Below are 16,884 nucleotides of genomic sequence, written 5' to 3'. Positions count from 1 at the left end.
TCTCACCGGAGATAAGCTCACCGGAGAAAAGCTCACCGCAAAACCGGTAGATGCGGAGAAAAGCGCACCGGCCTTTGAGCGGATACGGAGGAAAGCTCACCGATATTTTTTTTCTTTTTTTTTATATGGAGGCTGTTGGTTCACGCGTAACATATATCAATTTATTATCATTGAAATTCGTCAGCTTTGTAAAAAAGAAACTGTCCCGTTTTGTAATATTTGTTAAGCTTATTAGGTATATTGCTCCCAAATTAATAATTGTGGGCAATTGGTCGCGTAGGGCAATTCGTCATAGGGCTATTCGTCGCTAGGGCATCTAGTCGAAAACTGTCTTTTTTCCAGTCTATTTATTTATTTATTTATTTTAGGAAAGTTTAGAGGAATTTGGGAGAGGGGGAGGAGGAGGGGATGGAACGTGTATGTATAAAATATGAAGTCCACAAGCCTTCTAAGAAAGGTTCGAACACCGCCTTGTTGTCCGCGTTCTTTTGGAGCTTCGGAAAGGTCGGAGGTTGTTCTTCTACACATGCATGCTGTGTTCTATCCTGCTTGGGTAGGTCATGATCCTTTGTCCGGTTTCTATACTCTATTCACCCTTAATATGAGAGTGCATGGGAGGCTGTATATTCGCCGGGCCAACAGTTTGAGTAGTTCGGCAAGCGTGCAACTTTTTTGTTATTCCTTTGTTAATACTAAGGTAGAGCAATTAGGCCAAATCCTAAATATTATGTTAAAAATCAAAATACCAAATGAGGGAGAACCTTCGTTCGTAAATAATAATTTTGAAGCAATATACTCAATAACCTGTGAAAATCAAACACATAAGAAGCTTTTAATAGGGTGACGAATCATCATCTGGACTAATTGCCCTATTACGAGTTGCTCTATGACGAATTGCCCTATGTGACGAATTGCCCTGCAACGAGTTGCCCTGCTACGAATTGTCTTTCCACGAATAGTCCTACAGCCATCACAATCATACCTTGATAGTCATAAAAAATGAAGCAAATGACTATAGAATATTTTATTTTTCATACATTGCAAAATTATAAAAAATAAAAATAGCCATTTTCGAGCTTTCTGGTGATATCACCCTAATGAAAAATACACCAGGCAATCCTGGTGTGACATCAAAGAATCCTGCTGTGACACCAGAATATCTGGTGTGCCCACCAGCGATGCTGATGAATCGAGCACACCAGCCTGGCGTGCCCACCAGAAATGCTGGTGTACCCACACATCAGCCTGATGGGTACACCAAGGGAGTCTGGTGTCACATCACAAGGACTCATGCGCCGACCAGGCAGCCTGGTGTGCACACCACGCAGTTTGATGTGACACCAGACTCCAGAGTTGTGTTTTTGTTGACTTCTCTCCCCGGTCCGCGCGCGTGTTTTCTATTAGTTTGTGTGCCGCTCCGTCCCCCGACGGGGTGCCTTGTTTCCTCCCGTCTTGGTGGTCGCCGGAGACCCCGCGGCGGGCTCCTTTGTGCTCAAGAAGTGTCCCCCTCGTCCCGAGCACTTTCCCGGGCGGCCTTGAGCAGCTTGGGGCGCTCGCAGGCTCGCCTCTTCGAGGGTTTCTCTTTCCCTTTCCGCCGGTATTCTTGTTTAAGTTTGAGAAAGTAAAGAAGTCTTCTTTGTGAGTCGAAGCCGAAAAGATGTGTTGGTGCGCTTTCTTTACTTCCGACGAGCTTGGTTTGGTAGCAAAGAAACAAAGGAAGCTAGTAATTATTACGATTTTTGGGGCCGAAATGCCTACTACGAGCGAGGAGGGCGTCGACCGCCTCAAGCGAAAGAGGATTACCATGCGAGCTGCCACAACAAAGATCATCAACGAGACTGGCGTCTGCTGGCCACGGATCCAACCGACATCGGTGAGCTCGAAGAAACATTTGATATTCTTCTACTTAAAGACCGACCAACGAAACCATTTTCCGGAAGGTAGGAAATAGCCCCTCGCGCCCTCCTCTTTTCACCCTCTCCCAAAAATCTCGTGACGGCAGGGGCTTTTTTTGTGTCGGCTTTTTCTGTAGGGATAATCCTCAAAAACCGCGAAATGAACGGCTAGCTGCGAGCGCCACAACGACCTTGAGGCGTCCAGGCGTCTTCCCTCCTTGACGCGGGCACGCTCACTCCGCGAGATTGAGGAAGACAGCGCGACCGAACGCTTTTTCCCATCAGCTGCAGGTCCGAGGCCGCTCGGTCGGTGGAGATCGAGGGGTGGTGGTATGCTGGGTCCGTTCCAGCACCCACCCTCTGGCATCGCGCGGCTGCTGGAATCATTCCCGTGTCTGCAGAAGGATTGACTTGCGCAATAAAGGGTTCAGGTCGTCGATAATACATTTCTTTCCGAAACTTATAAATCAAGTGGCTTCCCCAAATTTCTTCATTACTGTTTGAAACACATCTCCTCTCATAGGTTGTCCATCCTATTTTGGACTCTTTTGCGTATTTATTCGTCCTTACCTCTGCTTGATGACTGTTTTATAACTTGATAAAGACCTTTAAATATTGGCGCGGGCTTGCGCGATCAACGTTGTCCCGGATTTATCCAAAATTGGAAAGATTGGCGTCAGGAGGGGTTGAAAAAGCAAACCGAAATTCTTGCTTCTAATGAAGACGGCACAATCGTGAGATAGGTCTTTGCTTCACTTGCCTCCACAACGGCCTATCGTTTGCACTATCGCAACTTCTCAGTAACCTAGCTGTATGCCACATTTTACTCATGGTTACTATAGATATGGCCCCACAGGCTGACCCGTTATCAGCGAGTCGACTTTTGAACGACCGGCGACTCTCCTGAGTGGGAATAAATATTATCACCTTCCCACAACATCCACCCCTTGCATTATACCCCCCTCCCCCCCTCCCTTTTTCCCGAGTTGGGGAGATATCAGGCCACTTCAGGAAGTTGCCTGCAGACTGCGCTTTTCGGCTACTCATTCTCAACAGATTCGAACGTGGAAGTAAACACATCGCATGAACAACGCCCTGTTTATGTGCAACCTAAATAATGTGGCTCTACTGTTGGGGCCCAATCAATTTCATCAGCGATCATTACTTGTTACGACTTCATGGTGAAAGTGTGTTCGTCGTGATGCAACAAAAGTGGTCGATTCAAAGGGAGAAATAGGTCCTCGTATTTATTTTGCGGAAATACTTGCTCCTGTGACGCTCTAGTGCGTAAGGTCAACGCACCCGAGGCAGTGCGTAATACTTTAAAATTGTTGTTGACGATGAAAGTGGGAAGTGCGTAAAATTGTTTACACCACAAAAGCATACCTAAGCACAACAAAATATCGCAATTGCAAAAAAAAAAAAAAAAAATTCAGCTTGCGAAAATTGTTGCTTTCCCCCTCTCTCTCTCTTTTCGCGCCACTACAAAAATAGCGGTCGAGCAACGAAATTTTATCAAAACCTCGCTTCTTGGACATGGGACAGCAGGCTATATGGCAGTGAATCTGCCAGGAAGTTTGTAGAAATAATGGGCGATCATTGAACCTAGCCTTCTGCACGAATCATGCCCGGGATATTTCCATTTTCCTTCCACGTGATTAGAAGGCAAGACGCTGGGGGAATTTATGTGCACTAACATGCTGCTTCTACAAGAAAGTACCAGATTTCTAGTGCATGTGAATCTACATGTAAATAGTTTAATCAGTATGCACAAACATGCGCGGCCTGGAGGATGACATGGAAGCATGGCGGAAAGCAGCTTGCTGGAAATAGAAGCCTCTATTGCATTGCACTGGTGTGAAAAATTATTACGTATTTTTGTTTTATTTCTGTGCGAAAATAAAAACAGCGTTTAGAAACCGAACTCTGTGCGTTTTGAGGAGCGCCGAGAGGACATAAAAAACCGGGAAAACCTGAACAATACGAGGCGCCTCGCGTCACTCAGCTTTTCCTGGTTTCTTGTTTTTCCGGAGTCTTTTGAAAGGGGATGAAAAAGTATGAACCGATTGACCCGACTTGCCACATTAGAGCAGTTCATTTTCATTACGACAGGCTCTTTTAGAGCCTCTTGCATAGTTCAGCTTGTGCTGGTCCGTTTTTATTTTCGGTTCCTTTCAAAAAGTGAGCTCTAAGTCACTGGACCAACCTACCACATTCAAAATTTACGGAAGCGGAGAGGTGGTTGGGAGGGCCAAGCGGGCAAGTGTTGCACGCCTCTCGAACCACCGTCCGTTACCTTTGTGTAGTGGCTGGGCTTTGCAAGCAGAATGCGAGCTTGCTCGAGTAACTTGGGTCCGTTCAGAAGATAAACCCCTGTAAAGAACAGTCCCCACCGCCTGGGAAGAACGTAAGTGGGCGAACGAGACGCCTCTGGGTTTTGCGTCACGCCTGCATTTCAAGGGTCAGACTTACTGGTTCCCGACACCAGCACGATTGACGGCACCGCCCGCGTCTTTGATTGTATATTGATACGGAGAAGAAGGTTAAGAGCGCGACGGCCCGCGGCCGTAGTGCGTTCTGGCTCGCGCTCTGGCGGGCAATCAGATTAAAAACCTACCGCTGAAAACCACCCCGTGCACATAGTCGAAAACATGATGATCGTCGAATGAGAGTGAACGTAGAAGTATAATGATCCAATACAAAGCTTCCCTTGATTACTAAACGAATAATGTCATAGCCAAGTACACCTTCACGTCAAATTGTTAGACAGAATTGAAGAGAAGATTATCTGTTTCTTGAAAAAGATTTCCGCCCCCTTCTATCCGGTCCGCTTTTCTATAGGCCTCCAATAACGTGGGCGAATCATTCATTTTGTTGCATTTCCACTCCTCCGCTTCCGCAGATTATGATTGTGGTAGTTTGGTCCAGTGGCTTAGAGCTCACGTTTCGAAAGGAACCGAAAATAAAAACGGACCAGTACAAGCTGGACTATGCAAGACGCTTGAAGACAGCATGTCGTAATGAAAATGAACTGCTCTAATGTGGTAAGTCGGGTCACTCGGTTCATAATGTTTCATCCCCTTTTGAAAGGCTCCGAGCAAACAAGGAACCAGGACAAGCTCTGGTTGTCCCGGTTTTTTCTGTCCTTTCGGCGCTCCTCAAAACGCACAGGGTTCGGTTTCTAAACGCTGTTTTTATTTTGACACGGAAATAAGACAAGCATACGTAATAATTCTTCACACCAGTGCAATGCAATAGAGACTTCTATTTCCAGCAAGCTGCTTTCCGCAATGTTTCCATGTCATCCTCCAGGCCGCCAATGTTTGTGCACAGTGATTAAACTATTCACATGTAAATTGACACGCACTATAAATCTGGTACTTTCTTTGAGAAGCAGCATCTTAGTGCACATGAATTCTCCCAGCGCCTTGCCTTCTAATCGCGTGGAAGGAAAATGGAAATATCCCGGCCATGATTTGTGCAGAAGGCTAGGTTCAATGGTCGCCTATTTTTTCAACAAACTCCCTGGCAGAATCACTACCATATAGCCTGGTGTCCTTTCTCCAAGAAGCGAGGTTTTGATAGAATTTCGTTGCTCGGCCGCTATTTTTTGTAGTGGCGCGAAAAAAGAGAGAGATAGAGGACAACAACGGTTTTCGCAAGCTGATTTTTTCTTCTTTTTTTTTTGCCATTGCGCTGTTTTGTTGTGTTTAGGCATGCTTTTGTGGTGTAAACACTTTTACGCACTTCCCACAAATTTTTTTTATCGTCAACGACAGTTGTAAAGTATTACGCACTGCCTCGGGTGCTTTGACCTTACGCACTAGAGCGTCACGGGAGCGAGTATTTTAGCAAAATTTGAATCGACCACTTTTGTGGCATCAACACGAACACACTTCACCATGAAATCGTAAGAAACAATGATTGATGAAATTGATGGGGTCCCAACAGTGGAGCCACATTATTTAGGTTGCAAATAAACAGGGCGTCGTTCATGCGATGTGTTGACTTCCACGTTCGAATGTGTTGAGGATGAGTAGCCGAAAAGCGCAGTCTGCAGGCTACTTCCTGGAGTGGCCTGATATTTCCCTAACTCGGGGAAAAAGGGGGGGGGGGGGGAGAGAGAGAGAGAGAGAGAGAGATAGGGGTGGATGTTGTGGGAAGGTGATAATATTTATTCTCACCCAGTAAAGTCGCCGGCCGTTAAAAAGTCGACTCGCTGATAACGGAAAAGCCTGTGGGGCCACATCTATAGTAACCATGAGTAAAATGTGATATACAGCTATGCTACTGAGAAGTTGCGATAGTACAAACGATAGGGCGTTGTGGAGGCAAGTGAACCAAAGACCTACCTTACGATTGTGCCGTCTTCATTAGAAGCAAGAATTTCGGTTTGCTTCTTCAAACCCTCCTGACGCCAATCTTTTCAATTTTGGATAAATCCGGGACAGCGTTGATCGCGCAAGCCCGCGCCAATATTTAAAGGTCTTTATCAAGTTATAAAACAGTCATCCAGCAGAGGTAAGGACGAATAAATACGGAAAAAAGTCCAAAATGGGATGAACAACCTATTAGAGGAGATGTGTTTCAAACAGTAATGAAGCGATTAGGGAAAGCCACTTGATTTATAAGTTTCGGAAATAAATGTATTATCAACGACCTGAACCCTTTATTGCGCAAGCCAATCCTTGTGCAGACACGGAATGATTCCAGCAGCCGCGCGATGCCAGAAACCGGCTGCTGGAAAGAACCCTGCATACCACGACCCCTCGATCTCCACCGACCAAGCGGCCTCGGACCTGCAGCTGATGGGAAAAAGCTTTCGGTCGCGCTGGCTTCCTCAATCTCGCGGACTGAGAGTACCCTCGTCAAGGAGGGAAGACACCTGGACGTCTCAAGGTCGTTGCGGCGCTCGCAGCTAGCCGCTCATTTCGCGGTTTTTGAGGATTATCCCTACAGAAAAAGCCGACACAAAAGAAGCCCCTGCCGTCACGTGATTTTTGGGAGAGGATGAAAAGAGGAGGGCACGAGGGGCATTTTCCTACCTTGCGGAAAATGGTTTCGTTGGTCGGTCTTTAAGGAGGCTTCCCTGAAAGAGCTGGACAAGGAAATCGAGCTATCTGTCGAATATGATGCCTTAAAAGAGGAAATTTCTGGTGCAGAGGGGTACGCGGAACGGATCAGCGTAATTAAGGCACGAGTCAACCGCAAGCTGAAAGGCCAAGAATTTCGGAACGACAGGGCGTCCGGTTTTTCGACGCACGGCAGTAGCTCCGGACAAACTCCAGTTGATCACGGCCAACTCCCTACAACAGTAAAGCTTCAGAAGCTTTACTGTTGTGCTTTTTTGCTTTTTTGAATAAAGTAATTATGGCAGCAGCGTTGTTGTCAAACTTATCATTGTACGCTTTTTTGTGAGTAAAGCAACACCCAGTCAACAGGTGGTCTGGTATCATATTACAACAAAACCTGATGTCCCGCCAGAACACCAGATTTCTGGTGTAACATCAGAACACCAGATTTCTGGTGTCATACGCACACATCAGATGTCTGGTGTCACAACAGAACACCAGGGGCCGCTTGCTCGAAAGAGTTGAGACACAACTTGAGACAGTCTCAGCCGAGACCGAACGTGAGCCACTTGCTCGAAACGAAACTTAGTCTGGACTTGAGACTGAAACCGAGTCTCTGACTCAAGTTGTGTCTCAAGCCGGAAGACAGCCCCGTAGCAAATTAGCTGGCGGCCGATTTAAGACCCAAACTGAGACCCAAACGGAGACCCAAACTGAGACAGTCTCAGAGGTTAGTCACTTGCTCGAAACGAAACTTAGTCTGGACTTAAGACCAAAACCGAGTCTCTGACTCAACTCCAGTCTCAGATCTTGAGACAGTAACCGAGGAGGCTCACTGGCGGTCTCAGAGTAAACAAAATGTCGGACGTGGCCACAAGACACCGGCTCCAAACAATCTTCGCCGCATGAATGCACTCCGCGGCACCGTCGGACCGTGTTTTCCAGGACCGATTTCGCCCCCTCGACCCCTCGACACCTTCGGCGTTTCTGACGAGGTTTCGGTTTCGCCTTCGCCGCGACAGCAACATGCGCATCACCGGAGTCTTGGAGGTGAGAAAACAGTCTTATTTCTAACGTTCCTCTTCGACTATATGTTACATTTATTAAGCGGCCAGCTGCGAAGTAATTTTGGAGCAATCGAGACTTTTGTTTTCGTCAGTTAAAAGCCCCTTCTGGTCAACATGCAGCGCCGTCACTGCGTCCTCAAAACGTTGTGTAGTGGTCCTTCCCCAAGCTCACTCTATTTTTGTTGTCTTTGGTGTGGCACGGTCTTTCGTATCACGGTGAGTTCCTCATTACGAAAACAGTTTTGAAATAACGAGTTTCACAACTTGTCAGTGGAAACAGCTGGTGGATACTTGAGTGAGTTTTGAAAAGGAGCAGACTCTTCAAAACGGTAGCGAATGACATGTATTGATCATATCTCGCGGCAAGCTTCGTTCTTTTAAGGACTATGTCGGCAATGAAAACTGCTATAGTATTCAACTGACGGTGTAAACAATGTTTCCTCCTTCGGGTGGTCAACAGCAGCGGAACTCCCCGAACTGCAGCAGAAGTTTTACGTCATGGGCGGCTTTCCGGGCGTCGTGGGAGTCATCGACGTCACCCACGTTCGGATCCGTGCACGAGGAACTGTTCGTGAACAAGCACTACGGTCACTCTATCAACTTGCAGCTGATTGTGGACGCGCGCTCGAGGATCCTGAATGTGGTGCCATGTGACCCGGAAGCATCCACGATTCCTACGTGCTGTCGCAGAGCAGTGACGGGGAGAACGTCGCGACGGGCGCGTACGGCGGCCTGACCATTGCGGCTACCCGTGCAGGGCGTGGGTGATAGCGCCTTTCCGATCGCCGACTGCGCCAGTGGAGTGTGCGTACAACCAGGCTTACGGAACAACACGGTTTGTAATCGAAAGGTAGGTGTTATGGAGAGCTGCTTTCAGAAAAACTGTGTCTGTGAGATGTCTCAGAGCTACCTTTTTCTAAAGCGCAAAGGGCACACTGCGCATTGAATAGCCAGGCTATGAACAAACCGGTTTATGTGCACAGTGTATCCTAAGATAGCCACCATGCCAGGTTGTAGATAAAATTTGATTGTAGACAGACTGCACCGAATGGCAAACAGCAGCAGTATCATGGGGCCTGGCAAAAGAACTGCTGAGTACAGTTGTATCGAGCATCACAATAAGTGGAGTGAAGGGTTCTGTGTGTTGTTGTAACCCCACAGACAATGAGCTGAAACACCCGATCCTGACTTCTCTGTGTCCATGATCCTCACAGGTCCTATTACCTCAGTTTGTTAGATTTATAGCTTTTGGGTACATCACGCTGTTTTCTGTTCTAAAGGGTGCGGTACGTTCCGAGTATCTTAATTTTGCGCTTGGGACAATTTTGAGTTACAGGTTAAGTTTCAGGGGAGGGAAAGCAACTTCCCACGTTCCTCCTTCCCCACTTCTTCAACTGCTTGGGTTACGCTTTGCCTTTGTCACCGATTGGCTGGAGGGGACCATATCACTTGCTTTTTGCCAAGTGACGGTGAGACAGTATAGTTTCCTGTTGAACAAACATGGTGTCTTTCTCTTGTGCAATGGGCAGGGGTGTGGATTGAGCTACGAGCTTTGAACTCAGGGTCCCTGGGTTCTGCATTGCGAGTTTTTGCTATACAATTTCCGAACTGTGGTACGCCACTGACCCTCCCTAGAGCCAACAGTAATTGAATGGTATCCAAATATGATTTCGCTTTGTGCCGTAGCTTGTGCGTGTTCCTATTTTGGTGTATTGTGCAGACACTGTGATTTTCCAGCACCAGAAGAGTTAATATATCAATAACCTCAAAACTGCAGTGCCAATGAACTTCACGGCACGGAACTTCACGGCATTCACGGCACGACACAAATACTAAACGCATTGACGCTGCCTGCATGCCACTCGGCGGTGAAGTCTCAAAAAGCCTGTACAAATTCAATGGTGCGGAAGGCAAACATTTTGCTTGAGGTGTGGCCGTGGCAGGTGTTTTTGTGGTTATGATGTTCGCTTTTAATTGGCCGAGTGTGTAAAAGTTGTTGCAACCTTTCTATGAAGCCATCATTTCTTTAGTCTTGCATGCTGCCAAACGAAATAATGAAGTGGAAGGTTTGTGCATGCTAGAAACTAAAGGTGGGGGCATTGAAGAGGACTAAGAAAAAATATTTTAATATATTTACAATCCCCCCCCCCCTTTTTTTTATGGGCCTTCTTCTTGAGCAGCCTGCCCTAGCAGGGCTAAGACTTTTTTGCACTGTTCTCCATAAAAAAATAGCCGCAATCTGTGTCTCCCTTGTTGCTTTGCGCTCTGCTTGTGCCATTCTGAGCTCCTCGAGTGCTGTATTTAGCCAAGGAAGGACACATTTTCATTTGAGTGGCATGTTTTCCGCCTGTTGCGCAAACAGGTATTTATAATACTGCCTGTCTGCAGCCTGCAGGTGGTATGCTGGGCCTCCAAGCTGGTTCTGGACAACACGGTCCTGGTCAGCGTAGGCCTGATGGTGGTGGTCGCCCTTCTAACGGCAGCAGTGCTGCCTCAGGCTGAAGGGGCGCCTCATCCTCGTCCAATTGCCAGTCCAAAGGCTGGTAATCTTTCGTTCCCCGGACTTCGGCATCTTGAGGAAAATGACCCCGGGGGCCACAAAGACCTTGTGGCCGAAGGCCCAACCTTTCGGGCCAACCACGTTAGTTGCTGGCCGCACATTGACTGGTGCTTTGCTAACCCTGTGTACAATCCACAATAATGTTTTTAGTGTCACCCCTGTACATAGTTCGAGCGCACTCTTATTTGTTTTTCAGGAAATCGTTTTGTGTGCATGTGGATCAAGCTCGATCGCTCAGCTCTCAACCGTTGTGGCTCTTGGTTTTGAAAGTAGCTAGGCTTGAGCGGAACCAGTCTACGGTGTAAAAATCGAACCCGGTCGTAGCTGTTGCGGCTATTATTTCTGAAAGTAGCTGGGTTCGTGTAGAGCCAGTCTGCAGTGTGTTTGTCAAGCCCGATCGTAGCTGTTGTGGCTATTAGTTGTGAAAGTCGCTGGGCTCGAATAGAGCCAGTCTATGGTGTGCAGGTCAAGCGCAATCTTAGCTGTTGCATCTATTTTTTGTGAAAATAGCTTGCTTCAATTTGGGCCAGTGCGCAGTGTTGATGCAGGCCACCCGATTTTCTGGTTGCTTGTCCCTGTGCTTCTTTCCAGTGATAAAAAGAATACCATGCGAAGTAGCAGGTGTGCTCAGGGTGATACCAAGTTTAGTGAGTGTATGCCGGTCGGTGCTTAATAGATGGTACTAGCTTACTGCTCAATATGTGCAAGCAGAGGATGACTTCTTATTAATTGTGTTCCAAAAAAAAAATGAGACGTTTACAATTCCCTGTAATGCCGAATAAGAATGCAGCTCTTGAGGAGGGTACGGAGAGGAGGGTATTGTTTGTTTACCTTAAGTGCGCAGAGTGACCACATTTCTGGGACGTGGATCGAGTGGATTTGGGGATGAAGAAACGACATACAGCTGCCGAGCTGCCATCTTGTTTATCAGGCGGGAAGAGAGGGGAAAAATAGAAACAATAGTGGAACGGCTGCACGACCGTAGCGCTGGATTCGTGGTGCCATCTGGTAACGGTCCATTACACTACCAACATTCCCCCTTAATGGACTGTCGCCACGTCCACGTTCTTGACACCGAAACGTTCACAATGCTTGAGGGTCAGCCTTCCATTCAAGGCCTTGGTGAAGAGGTCTGCAGAGTTACTCGACGATTTGTTGTACTGGAGTTGCAGCTTTCCTTCTTCCACCTTTTCTCTCGGGAAGAAGTGCTTCAGATCAATGTGCTTGCTTCTCTCCGACGTGACTTGATTTTTCGCCAGCGCAATTGCACCCTGGTTGTCAACCAACAAGACCTGTGGTTCCTGTAGAAACTCGTGCACACCAAGCTCCTTCATGAAGTTCTCTAGCCACATAACTTCCTTTGTAGCATGACACATGGTCATATACTCTGCTTCGACGGTTGACAGTGCAGTACTTTGTTGTTTCCTGCTGCTCCAGGAAATTGCAGCGCCGGCTAGCGTCAACACATAACCATTGAATGACTTCCTGTCAGCCTTGTCACTAGCCCAGTCTGCATCGCAAAAGACCTGCACACACTTCCCAGTTCTTTGGTAGATTAGTGCACAATTCTTCGTCTGCTTCACATAGCGAAGGATGTGCTTTATGCCACTCCAGTTCTCTTCTGTGGGATGTTCGTTTAACTGACTCACGTAAGTGGTGGCAAAAGCCATGTCCGGTCTTGTTCCTCCGACAAGGTAAAGCAACGCACCAATTGCCTGTCTGTACTTGCGCGGCAGGTCTTCTCTCATTCGGTCATCGCTCTCGCCTCTTTCGCACTTGCTTCCAGGATCCAAAAGAGATGATGCTGCCTTAGCATCTGCCTTGCCTTGATCAGACGGCATAGACTGTCTGATCGAGGGTCAGTTTTCCATCCCTTTCTCTTTTCATTAATATGGAAACGATGTGGCTGGCTTCCCCCAGGTCTTTTGCGTCAAATTCGCTTCCTCCTCTTCTGCAATGATCAAGAGGTCATCAACGTAGACTCCTACAATGAGCTTCTTCTCTTTGCTGACATATAAACAGGGGTCTGCTTTCGATCTTGTCATCCCCTGCAACTTCAGCAGTTTGTCCAAGGTGAGATTCTACTCCCTTCCAGACTGTCGCAGTCCATACAAGCTCTTCTTTAGAAGGCAGACTTCATCCTTCTTGCAATGCCGAAAGGCTGCGGTTGTTCCAAGTAGACGGTCTCCTTCAGTGTACCGTTCAAGTATGCTGCCGTGATTTCAACCTGGTGGATCTTCCAATTTCTCTCGACTGCTATGGCTAGCAGCGTCCTGATGGACTTCAGCTTGACAACAGGAGAGAAGGTCTCCTTGTAGTCGGTTCCTTCCACCTGGGAGTATCCGCACGCTACTAACCGTGCCTTGTACCTCTCCAAGTCACCATTCTCGTCGTATTTCTTGCGGATTACCCACTTGCACTTTACGACCTGTCTCTCCTTCGGTCGTGGCACCAGTTCCCATGTTCCTGAAGCTTCAAGGCTGTTCAGTTCACTCTGTATAGCTGCTTTCCATCTCTCTTTGTCTGATGCAGAAAAGGCTTCGTGTAGAGTTTCTGGATCTTCCCGGTTGTTTTGCTTGGCTATGCAGGAGCCGTGACATCCACTTTGACGTGGTCCCTTCTTTGCCAGTCTCGCCAACCTTCTGTATGCTTGCGTACCACAATCTGTCACGTTGGATATCTGCTGTGTAGCTCCGTTGTCGTCTTCATCAGCTGATGAGCTAACTTCTTCGGCATTGTTGTGGCCAGTATCATTTCGATCTGAACCACCAACCTCACGTGACCCGCTCCAGCTGTCTTCTACTTGAAAAATGATTGTGCCCTCGGTGTCGTCACATACGTCAACGTCAGTGCTTGGAGCCTGGGCAAGCTTACACGGGAAGGAGTCTCCTTCGAAGGTGACGTCTCGACTCACAAAGAAGCGGTCTTCTTTCTGGTTCCACAGCTTGTACCCCTTCACTCCTTCTGGGTAGCCGACCAGTATGCACTCCTCTGCTTTCGGGTCCAACTTGCTTCCCTTGCATCGTCTGTTTCGCAGACTCCATGTTCTGCATCCGAACACTCTTAGGTGGTCCAGTTTCACTTCTCCCCCTGTCCACAGAGCTTCTGGTGACTCTCCTTCGACTGCTTTCGATGAACACTTGTTCCTGATGATGTGACTTGCAGTGACAACGGCGTCAGCCCAAAGTTCTTTGGGGACGCCTGACTGGATGAGGAGACACCTCGTCATATCAAGCAGAGTTTGGTTCATTCTCTCGGCAACTCCATTCTGCTCAGGTATGCCAGGAATGGTGAGCCGACGCTTTATGCCATGCTTGGCCAGGTACTCATCAAACTCTTTGCTTGTGTACTCTCCTCCATTGTCACTACGCAAAGTCTTCACCTTCGTGTTGTGGAGAATCTCGACCATTCGTCTGTACTGGTCGAATCTGTCCAGCACTTCATTCTTCGTCTTCATTGGGTACACTACAGTGAATCTGGAATAGTCATCAATGGATGTGACAAAGTAGTTCGACCCTCCCTTTGAGGCAGGTGTGATCTTTCCAACTACATCCGAGTGAACCAGCTCCAGTGGGGCCTTAGCCTTTGTTCCACCCTTCTTCGGAAGCTGCTTTTCTTCAATTTGCCGAGTGCACATGTCGAGCACTTAGCATCTTGACTGCTTCTACCACTTTGGCAAAGTTTTTCGACAGCTTCATGGTGGAGATGACCGAGTCGTCGATGCCACAGGGCGACGTCTGTCGCCTTTGCTAACTTCAATGTTGCAAGCGACTTACTCTCAGTGTACAATTTACCATCGCGCTTGGCTACGACAATTAGGTCACCATTTGCTTCAATCACTTTAGCTTTTCCGTTGCTGAAAGTCACGCTCAGTCCACGTTCCTCAATCTTCCCAACTGACAATAGGTTACCGTCTAAGCTTGGTACGTAGAGGACATCTTGGAGCTCGACGACAGTGCCACCGCAGTCTTTCGAAAGTTCAATCTTTACCTGTCCTCTCCCGACGACTTCCATGACCTCCTTATTTGCTGCCTCAACAGTCGAACAGCAGGGCTTGAAAGTGGTGAATTTGGCTCTGTTTGACGTCATGTGGTCAATTGCTCCACTGCCAAGGTACCAGATGTGTGACCCTGAGGAACTTCCACCTCTGGCACAGAGTGCCTTCTTCGGTTCACTGGAATTTCGTCTTCTCTTTGAGCCGCATCCTTCGTCATCGGGACCCTCCTTGCATTCCCTGGCAATGTGTCCAAAGTTTCCGCACCGAACTCATTGTTTCGGTTCAAAGCAGCTTGTACCAGTGCCAGTTGCTGCTTTCCTTGAAAAATGTTCTTGCCCGTTACGTTTGTGGAGCTGACTGCTCCTCATAATGGCTTGTTCTTTGTCATAATGGCCTTGTTTTCTTCACTCTCATTTAGTTTGTCTTTTTCACGTTTGACTTGGCGCTTTTCTTCTACCAGCAGCCTTGTTTTCACCTTCTTCGTCGTGAGCGTTCCTTCGTCTTGCTCAAGATTTAGGATAAGTGATTCATACGTTTCTGGCAAGCCCATCAGCATCACCAGTGCCACTTCCCTGTCAGTGAAGGCGTATCCTGCCGTTTAAAGCTTCCTCTGTAGGTTCATTATTCAATCCAGGTAATCCTTCATGGTTTCATCTGGCTCCATTCTGGTGCTGGAGAAGTCTCCCATCAACTGAAGAGCATGCAGTAGCCCACACTTTAAATGTATCTCTTCCAATGTATTCCAGGCCTCACGAGCTGTCAAACATTCCCCAATGTCGTCCAGACAGGTGTCTTCCACTACTAGGAACATGAATGTCAAAGCCTTGGTGTTCTTCCTCTCGTCGTTCATCACTTCTCTCCCACCATAGCCAGGCTCCATGGCTTCCCAACAGCCTTTCTGGACGAATGCCGCTCTGGCTCAAATCGCCCATGCATGGTAATTTTCGTTTGAGAGTTTTCGTATTTTGATTTCGTCCAGCGCCGCCATCCTATCGCTTTGCTTTGTCGAGAGCGGTTCGAAGTAGGCTTACAGCGATGAACTTGCGTTGGGTTCTTGTTGCACGTCTTGTGGCACCCAGCGAAGCAGGAACACATGTACAGGTTTGACGACGTCTTCCACGAACCGTCGACGCAGTTCTCCTTCGTTCACTTCTTTGCCGAGAAATTCGTCACTGGCGTGTCAGTCCCTTCTTCCCGACACTTTCATCACTGGCACGCACCGAACCGATGTCAGTACTTCTTTCCGACAGCCACAGGTGTCGCACGATGATCCGTCCTGCTCGGAAAGCGCAAAGGTCACTTCTTACCGACAACTTCGCTGTACCCACGCTTGGTGTGTGTAGACGTCTTCCGAACATAACACCCCATGGAGTCCGCAGCGAGACCGGTGTCCGGCGACGCTCCATCCGTCTGATGAAGAACGCGCCACCTTTTACTTTCTTGACGGGCACACACCGCTTGTCAGTCACTTCGTCCTTGACAGTTTCACTACACTCATGCTCGTCTAATCTTCTTCAGGCATCGGCACCACGTAGCGAAGACGGTGTTGCTTGACAGTTTTTTCTTCAATGTGGTCGTACCTTTTCATCACTCAATAAAGGTGACCCCTTTTCCGAAATAATGGTCGATATGTCGTCCTGGGCCCATAACCTGTTTGTTTATCTTAAGTGCACAGTGTGACCACATTTCTGGGACGCGGATCGAGTGGATTTGGGGATGAAGAAACGACATACAGCTGTCAAGCTGCCATCTTGTTTATCAAGCGGGAAGAGAGGGGGGAAAATGCAAACAGAAGGGGAACGGCTGCACGACCTTAGCGCTGGATTCGTGTCGCCATCCGATAACGGTTCATTACACTACCAACAGGTATGCCCCTCCTCCCCTCCATCCTCCCTCCACCCCTTCCCTCCCCCTCCCTCCTCCCTCATGACCTTCACAAGTGACCTTTCTGACGTCACTCGTGACCCTAGTGACGTCACATGGGATGTCATTATGGGAAACGTCCCAATGTAACGCGCAGTTAGGCCAACACCGACACCACTCACTCCGGAGACGCACGCCTAAGAGCTGCACTCTAAAAGACATTCTTCATGTGGGCAATGTGCATGTTGCAGGTGCTGTGGAAGCTTGCCGTCAGTATATGTGCTCCGCAGCTGCGAGCTCAGCTATGGCCGCCAGTGAATACTACCTGTAAAATGAGCTAGATGGGTAAAAGCACCTGCACATACATATTTATGTAACAGACTCTCGGCTTTGTGTTTGCACTCGTTTGACTTGGCATCTCAATACAATG

General features: G+C 48.0%; 1 protein-coding gene and 1 long non-coding RNA gene across 2 annotated transcripts; one reads left to right on the top strand and one right to left on the bottom strand.

Annotated features, from left to right (window-relative positions):
* The first annotated feature begins 8,218 nt into the window (after nucleotides 1–8,218).
* On the top strand, nucleotides 8,219–10,711 carry LOC120846399. Its single transcript, XR_005717011.3, has 3 exons — nucleotides 8,219–8,250; nucleotides 8,495–8,884; nucleotides 10,423–10,711. It is a non-coding gene; the product is annotated as an uncharacterized LOC120846399 (long non-coding RNA).
* Nucleotides 10,712–11,634: 923 nt separating this feature from the next.
* LOC120846317 (secreted RxLR effector protein 161-like) lies at nucleotides 11,635–12,264 on the bottom strand. The gene has a single exon (XM_040218047.1). It carries the CDS (start codon nucleotides 12,262–12,264, stop codon nucleotides 11,635–11,637), a length of 630 nt encoding a protein of 209 aa, XP_040073981.1.
* Nucleotides 12,265–16,884: the final 4,620 nt, after the last annotated feature.

This window comes from Ixodes scapularis, unplaced genomic scaffold (assembly GCF_016920785.2).
Source record: "Ixodes scapularis isolate PalLabHiFi unplaced genomic scaffold, ASM1692078v2 PGA_scaffold7__128_contigs__length_106722199, whole genome shotgun sequence".
In the NCBI taxonomy this organism is placed as follows: domain Eukaryota; kingdom Metazoa; phylum Arthropoda; class Arachnida; order Ixodida; family Ixodidae; genus Ixodes; species Ixodes scapularis.
This window is presented reverse-complemented; position numbering and strand designations above follow the sequence as displayed.

Bases quoted from the DNA above. Each gene is read 5' to 3' on its own strand.
- LOC120846317 (XM_040218047.1), bottom strand. From the start codon at position 12,264: ATGGCTTTTGCCACCACTTACGTGAGTCAGTTAAACGAACATCCCACA.